Raw genomic sequence first — 8,289 nt, forward strand, 5'->3', positions numbered from 1 at the left:
GAGGACCAGCAAGTTCCACAGACGAAAGCCTTAGGAGAGGCTTACAGAGCTGGGTCTTGAAGTCAGACATGCAGGTCTCACATTCAGAGCCACTCACATTCTGGCCTCCCTCCCTCAGTTTCTCTGTTGATACTGATGTGTGTGTGTGTGTGTGTGTGTGTGTGTGTGTGTGTGTGTGTGTGTGTGTTGGGGTGGGGAAGTGTACTCACCGCATTGAGTCCACACAGCTGGTAGCTGGCCATGGTGATAATGACAGTGATGACCTGCCAGCGGACAAAAGGTGCCCTCAGCAGCTCCAGCACGGACACCAGGTGGACGTTCCTCTGCACATGGCTCTCAGCCAGTACCTCCTCCAGCTCTCGGGAGACATCTTCTTTGCCCAGAAACGTTTGGAAGGCTGTGAAGGAGAACCGACAGGGATTGGGGTGTTGGACAGGGATTAGCTCTAGGATGCTGACCTTCATTGGGCCCCACTACCTGGACATACCCTTGTCAGGGGCCTGTGATCTCCCGGAGGCTGTACAAAAACTGTGCTTGAAAATGGGGAGATAAGGGTCTAGAGACACAGCCAACTTTCCTGATGTCACCAAGTGGGCTGAGAGAGAGCCTGGGTCTACCAATCACCGCTCCCCCCCCCCCAAACACACAGAGAAAATCAGAGCATGCCCAGTATTCAAATCCGTCTTCTGGGACAGTCGTCACATTTATCTTTTATTTACAGTCCTGACCCTCATGCTGGGGGAAAATTGCATAGTATCAAGCATATCAAACCTTGCTTAGAGCTCCCCCACCAGAACTGCTGTTCCAGTGAAATTCACTGGGCACTTTCTGTTTGCCTGGCCCATCCTCACTGAGGGAGGTCAAGGGCCACCTGGCCACAAGTTGACCAACCCCAAAGTTGCCTCTATGGATGGAAGAGGACTGAACCTAATGACGTCACTGAAGCCCTTTCCATGTGACCCTCTGGAACGCGGATGTGCTGAGTGTGATAAGTCTCAAACAGGAGAGTGACGATCCACACGCTCTCTTGATAGATGTATTTTCAAGTCAAGCATTGCAAATCTCTAGCCATTGGAGGAACTGTATTTTAACCCTTGTACAAGCAGACCTCCGAGATCATAACAGCCAGATCACACAGCGTGCTTTCAGTGCAGAAGCTTGAATATTCATTGTCCTCGATCTTCCCGCTACGGGGAGAGGTGGCAGCAGTGATGGCCCCTGTGGACAGTCCATTCCAGACACAGCAGGCAGTGTCCTTAATGACATGGTTCCTACATCTCAGGCGTGAGAAATTGCTCTTTTTAAGTAGAAAAGTAAAGTGGCCCAGCCGACTCCAGATTTTCCAGGCAGCGAGCCCAGAATGGCTTCGGTGGTACTGCAAGCTGCTTCCGAGTGTCTCTTTGGAAGATGCAATTTAATGCTTTTGGCAGTACCAATTAATGGTACAGGTGAGAAGTGGCTGGGTTTCCACTGCACGCCAAGCTATTGTATTTTGAAATTGTTTTTCAAGTTCAAGATATAACATCCATTTCATAAAACAGCCCTAGAGTTCGTGACCATGAAAATATTTTTCTCACCTTATCGGTATGTGTATTTCCATTACAAAATGTGGGAAACTTTATTGTCCCTACCCTTTCACCTTGAATAATTCAGTCATATTATTATTATGATGATGATGATGATGACGATGATGATGATGATGCACAGAGTTCATCATAATTTCCCTCTACAGCCTTTTCCTTGCTGACATCTCCAGGGTCTGACTCTCTCACTCCCTAAACTTTTTCTTCCCAGCATCCCCTCTTGCACTGCTATTGGATCTCTAAGTACCCCTCCAACACACACACACACACACACACACACACACACACACACACACACACACATCACCTTCTGTCAGCACCAGGAGGCACCTGGCAGAGAACAGCTGCCAGGGTGATGTTTGTTAGCATGGCTTAGATGGTAAATCCAGACCCTTCCCTACAACAGGGACCTCGATTTTGGTACCAAGGACATCTTGGGCTGAGTAGCTGCAGTGGGGGCATTGGTGCATAGTAGGATGGTTGACACTGTCCCTGAATTCTAACTCTAGCTGTGACCATCTAAAAGGCCTTGGGATATTGCCAAGCACCTCTTGGGCTGAGACAAAGAGCAAGAAGCTCCTTGTTCCTCCCAAAGGAACACAGACACACAGAGAGATACACAGACATGCACACCACACCTGTCCCACCCTCTAGCACACCACTTCCTCCCTTCCAGTACAGAACGGATCATCCAGACCCTGACCACTGGGGCCACCTTTTGCTTGTTAATTTCCAGGTATTTGAGCTGCATGCTTCCTGCTTTCTATGATTGCTCGATGGAGCTGTTATTGGGGCTTTAGCTTATTTAGGTTTGGGGCTCTTGCTATAGCATAAGACCCTCTCTATGAGAATGTCCACCTGGAGCTAAGCTGTATGGGGGAGGGGATTGAAGGGTGCTCCAGGCAGCTGGAGGAGGGGAACCTTCAGCAGCTGAAGACCATCCTGGAACTTGAGCAATGCAGACACCCACGGGCACCAGTGCCCATTTCTCTCTGTTTTCTGATTCAGTGCCTGTCCATCTTCTTGTTCATTGAGCTTCATCTCAGCCATCATCTCCTCCAGAGCAGAGCAAGCCCAGGAGTGTAGGCCTAGGGTCTGGGGCCTGGGGTTGGAGTGAGGCTCCAAGGACATCCTCTGCTACGGTCACGATAGGGATGGGACGGTTAGGCTTCACTGACCATTTGACTGCGCTTAGACTCATCTAGGAGACAAACTTGTGCACATGTCTGTGGGGAAGTCTCTAGATTGACTTAACCTAAGGCAAGAAGACTCATTTAGTGGCATCAACCGTGGGCTGGAGTCTTGGACTAAATAAAAAGAACTCCAGCTCTCGTCTGTCTGCTTCTCAACTGTGGATATGGTGGGACAGCAGCCACCTCAGGCTTCTGCCGCCATGGCTAGGCCAGCTCCTGTCCTACCTTCCCCAGCAGGATGGACTATGCCCACAAACCATGAGCCCAAATAAACCCATCCTTCCTCACGTGCTTCACATCAGGTATTTCATCACTAACACAGAGGGAGAGACTGATATTTCTGAGACCAGAAGCTGTCAGCCCTCGGGACTGAGTTCACAGTAAGAAAACCCAGCTCTCCAGTCCCATGATGCCTGGGATCCAAGATGGCCTGGGCTTCACATCCTGCCCTGCGTCTCTTGTGTGACCCAAGACTAATTAACCACTTCCTGTTTTCTATGCTTGATTCCATGAAATGGAAATGATAAAGCCCATCTTGTCAGGTTGTTTGTGTGATGTGGGATTAGACAGAAAAGGGGAGGTGATGTGGGATTCCCCTCTGTATGATGTGAATACCATTGGTTAATATAAAAACTGTCTTGGCCTATGATAAGGCAAAAGAGTAGAACTAGGTAGAGAAAACTAAACTGAATGCTGGGAGAAGGAAGGCAGAGTTAGATGCCATGTAGCTGCCGGCGGGAACAGACATGCCAGAACCTTGCTGGTAAGCCACAGCCATGTGGCAAAATGTAGATTAATAGAAATTGGTTAAATTATTATGTAAGAATTAGCCAATAAGAAACTAGAGCTAATGGGCCAAGCAGTGGTTTAATTAGAACAGTTTCTGTGTGGTTATTTCGGGGCTGAGCAGCCAGGAACAAACAAACAGCTCCTACAACAGTAGCCCCCATGACAGCTCGAGGGGACCCAGAGTGAGTGAGCAAGCTTGCATGTCTTACACAGGGCCTCTGAGAGCCATGCTGCTGGTGTGAGCTCCATGCTAGCCTGAGGAACCCTCGGTGTGTTGGGCTGTGTAGGGACCCACCAGCCCTATGGCTGTTCATTAGCATCAGAAGGAGCTCAGTTTGTTGGAGACCTCTATGGCCCTTGGCTGGACTCTGAATCCTGTGCCAGGAAGTTGGGAAGCAGGTTCCTGTTTTCAGCCTCTTTGAACAGATTCACAGGTTCTCCCTTCCCTGGGGTCACATGCTTGCAGTCTGGAAGAAAGGGCTCTGAAGGCTGTGGGGTAGGCAGCAACTGCACCCTGGGAGATTAGAGACGGAAGAGCTCTGCTTTTCCAGCCACTATGGTTAGTCAACTTTCAGGGTCCCCGGCTTGATCTCTCATTCTAGTAAGTTCTAAGCATCACTTGTCCATTGGAGATTGAAAATGGGGCCTCTAGACGAGAAAGTCTCTGAGCAAACTGACAGAAACTGTGGCCTCGTTTGGTCCATGCTTGGAGCATTTCCCGAGTCACTGATAGGTTTGCAGGTAGATGGAGGATGGGAAGCAGCAGAGCCTGAGAGGTAGAATCCCTATTGTGTAATCATTAGGTGTGTCCCCTACAGTGGTTTGAATGTGAATGACCCTCATAGGCTCATCTTTGAATGCTTGTTGGACCCTTTGGGAAGGATTAGGAGGTATGGCTTTGTTGGAGGAGGTGTATCACTGGGAATACTGGGAGGTGAAATCACTCACAGTTTTCAAAAGATTCATTCCCAGTTCGCCCTCTGCCTCCTACTTGAAGACCAAGATGTGAGCTCTCAGCTGTTTCTATCACCATGCCTTTGCTTGGTGGACGCTCACTCTCCTAAACCATAAGCCCAATTAAAAGGGTTCTTTTATAAGCCTTGGCCATGGTGTTTCATCACAGCAATAAAAAATTATCAAATAACTCCCCTCTGCATGATCATGTCACATTTTCACAGGTGGGATTTGAGTTATTTCTATACTTGGAAAGGCTGCCTGTGTCCTTGACCCAAATGCTGCATGAACTCAGTTGGTGGATCATGGTTGCATGCATACGCTGCTCCTGGCTATGTCCCTCCATGGTGAGGATGCCAGGTCTATGGATCAGTCTCCACCCTTGGGACCATATGTCACTTAATTACCTCCTTGCGTGTCTACCTCCAGACCCAGTCACTCTGTAGGCTTGGGGCCCAGAGGTGAATTGGGGGACACACAGTTCAGTCTGTGGTACCCACTGGAGTTGTTTTCTTTTGCTCTCATGAATTTCTGAGCCCTGCATCTTGTGAGGCCAAGTGTGGGTCAGACTTTCAGCTCTGAGCTCTTCCAGATCAATGAAGTGGTGTCTTGAGCTATGTGTGCCTCACTGACTCAACAGAACTGAAATCAAGCACAGCCTAACTCTGTACTTCAAACATCCCCCATGACACAGCGCCATGTATTTAAAACACAGAGAGCTGGGGCCATGGATGCTGCCCCTTAGTTGTGGGGCCTGGACAAATCATCCCTGCCTTGAGCCTTCTTCCTCAGGCTTGGTGTCTGCAAAGCCCCCTCGTGACTATGTTCTGACTGTGCAAACATGTGATATACATAAGCCAGGGCTGTGATGGTTCATCTCCACTGTCACCTTGACTAGCTTTAGAATCACCTAGGAGACACACTTCCAGATGTGTCCTTGAGGATGTTTCCCCAAGAGGTTTAACCGAGGAGAACATCGTACCATCCCTACGGCTTAGAACCCCAGAGTGAAGAAAAGGGAGGAAAGAAGAAAGTGAGGTGAGGATTGACAGTCATGTCTCTCTGCTTCCTGGTCCCCAGAGATGGGAGAAGCAGCTGCATGCTCCTGCCACATGCCTTCCTTGCCACGATGGACTGTAGCCTCTGACCATGACCCAGAGTAAATGATTCACCCCTGACACTGCTGTCAGACAAGTAAGGAGTATGGAAGCCTCCTCATGACCACATTCAAACCCTGGCCTTACCACTTCCTTCAAGTTTCTGGGCCTCAGCTTCCTCACCGGAAAACTGGACATAATAGTATTGATGTGGTTGCTAGTACTGAATGTCAGCATACACGTCATTAGAATGCTACCTGGCTCCTGTTGAGGTACAGACACTATAAATATACAATAGGGGCTGGAGTTGAAGCTCAGTGATAGAGCCCTTGCCTAGCATGTGCAAGACCCTAGGTCTGGTGTGTGTGTGTGTGTGTGTGTGTGTGTGTGTGTAGCAATACATTGGCAATTGCAGCAGGTGCTGGCTGCACTCTCCCTCCCTTGACTAGTCTACCTTTTCTTCCTTTTCTCTGTCTAGACAGTGGGTACCAAATGTTGTAACCTTCTGTCGTGGCTTAAGTTGTTTGTATACCTGTTATCATATGGTACCTGTGAATGTGAGCTCTGCAAACAGCCACCTGGTGTGCCTGGTGGTGGGGGTCACCCCAGGGTGGTCTGGTTCATCTGATTCCTGTCTTTGTAGGCCAAAGAGATTGGAGAACAGATACTGAGTCTCAGTGAAAATGTAAGCATGGAGGGGGCTGGGGATGCGGCTGCCAGCCAAGGCACACTGTGGGTGTGGGAACACTGCAGTACAGGAAGACTAAGTATGTTGGAGCACTGAGGATGCAGAAGGATCGAGGGTTCAGGAGGACTGAGGATGCGGGAGGACTGAGGATACAGGAACACTGAGGATGCAGGAGGACTGAGGATGCTAGGGTACTGAGGATGCAGGAGCACTGAGGATGCAGGAGGACTGAGGATGCAGGAGCACTGAGGATGCAGGAGCACTGAGGATTCTAGGGTACTTAGGATATGAGATACTAAGGGTGCCGGGGAATTAAGGATTCTGTCCACCATCACCAGCTAGCAGAGAAGTATGGCTCTTCTAGTCCTTTGACTTTCTACTTCTGGTCCCCAGAACAACTGGACAGAGTTAGCTGATGTATAGGTAGTTGCTCTGAGCTGACAGCTTGTGACACTGCACTGTGGTGGCAGCCTTACTTTCTTTCTTTGAATACTCTTGACCTCTAGCAGAGTAAAGCCCAGAGATGTCTGAAGGCTTCTTTCCCATGACAAAGGAATATCACATGGAACATGCCCAATGGCTCTTTGTGCAGAGAGATGCTCTGAGCTCTTTGTCTTGCACAGTGCAAGGCTAAAGACTTCTAAAATAGGAGCTTAGACAAGACTGGTATTTAAGAGCAGACATCATGGGGCTTCCAGTGCAGGCTCAAGGTCTCTTCATTGTCATAGCTGTGAAGGGGTGTAGGAGGAGATGTTGAGGCTCTATGGAGTTTTATACAATTTAACTGGGCCTGGGCCTGGAAGCTCGTGGTCTGTATGAGGATGTGGGAGACCCTATAGTGTGGAGAAGCCAGTAAGGCAACCACTGATTTCCTTCGTGATCAGCACATAGTGATACATTGATTTGGTACAGTTTACCAGTCAGTGACTCGGATAATGATTATCAAATTGGAGGATAATAATTCTTCCTTCTGATCGAAATAATCTGATAGATATACAGGTATTTTATAAAGAACCTGATAAGGATTCAAGGAGTGGTGGTGTATGCTTGAAACCTGAACCCTGGTGAGGCAGGGGCACCAGGAGCTGAGGGTCATCATGGCCACTGTGGTGACCTGAGCGAGATGGTCCCCCATAGGCTCCTGCATGTGAATACTCAGTCCCCAGTTGCTGCTGCTGACTGGGGAGGCTTAGGTGTGTGGCCTTGCTGGACAAAGTGTGTTACTAGGAGTGGGCTTTGAGAGCCTAAGGCCTTGCTCTGCTCACAGCTTTTCTGTTTGGGGCCTGTGGTTCAAGACGTGAGCCCTAAGCTTCTGCGCCTGCCACTTTCTGTCATGCCTCCCTGACATAATGGACTTTCATCCCTCTGGAACTGTAAACCCTAATAAACCCGTTCTTCCACGAGCTGCTTTGGTCATGGTATTTTATCACAGCAACTTACACAGTTATAGAGTGAGTCTGAGGCCAGCCTGGAGCAAAAGAGACTGAGTCAAAGAAAAAATTCCTCAAAGAAATTGAAGATTTAAAAACCAACCGTGACAGCACAAACCAAGATGTGACACAGTTGGGGACACTGCCTGCGCTCCAGTTACAAGGCATTGCAAGCTTGAAGAGAATTGGCTGAGAATGCCTGGCAGAAAGTGTAAAATTAACAAATGATTAATAATACTAATTAGCAATAATACCTCAAGGAAAGGGGGACATTTCTGCAGGAGTGTAAAAGTAATTCTTTAAAAAAAAATCATGCAATGAAAAGAGGTCTTTGGAAATGTTTCTGTATGGCAGTCAAAATAGTGTCCTCAGACCAGCAAGGAGAGTTCTCTCAGCTGTACGCCTAAAGCAACACCAGGGCTGGGGAGATGGCTCAGTGAGGAAAGAGCTTGCCAAGAAAGCAGGTGGATCTGAGTTCAGAACCCAGAATCCAGGCGAAGTCAGACATGGCAGTGTGCGTCTGTGAGCCCAGTACTCCTGAGGCAAGATGGGAGG

At 48.7% G+C, this 8,289-nt stretch overlaps 1 protein-coding gene across 1 annotated transcript in view; it reads right to left on the minus strand.

Moving 5' to 3' along the window:
- Positions 1 to 8,289, minus strand: part of Slc2a9 (solute carrier family 2 member 9) — a 127,276-nt gene that overhangs the window by 59,707 nt on the left and 59,280 nt on the right. Inside the window, exon 7 of the mRNA XM_005366032.2 lies at positions 210 to 397. Within this exon, the coding sequence (XP_005366089.1) occupies positions 210 to 397 (188 nt within the window). The remainder of the gene's footprint in view (positions 1 to 209; positions 398 to 8,289) is intronic.

This window comes from Microtus ochrogaster, unplaced genomic scaffold (genome assembly GCF_000317375.1).
Source record: "Microtus ochrogaster isolate Prairie Vole_2 unplaced genomic scaffold, MicOch1.0 UNK5, whole genome shotgun sequence".
Lineage (NCBI taxonomy): Eukaryota > Metazoa > Chordata > Mammalia > Rodentia > Cricetidae > Microtus > Microtus ochrogaster.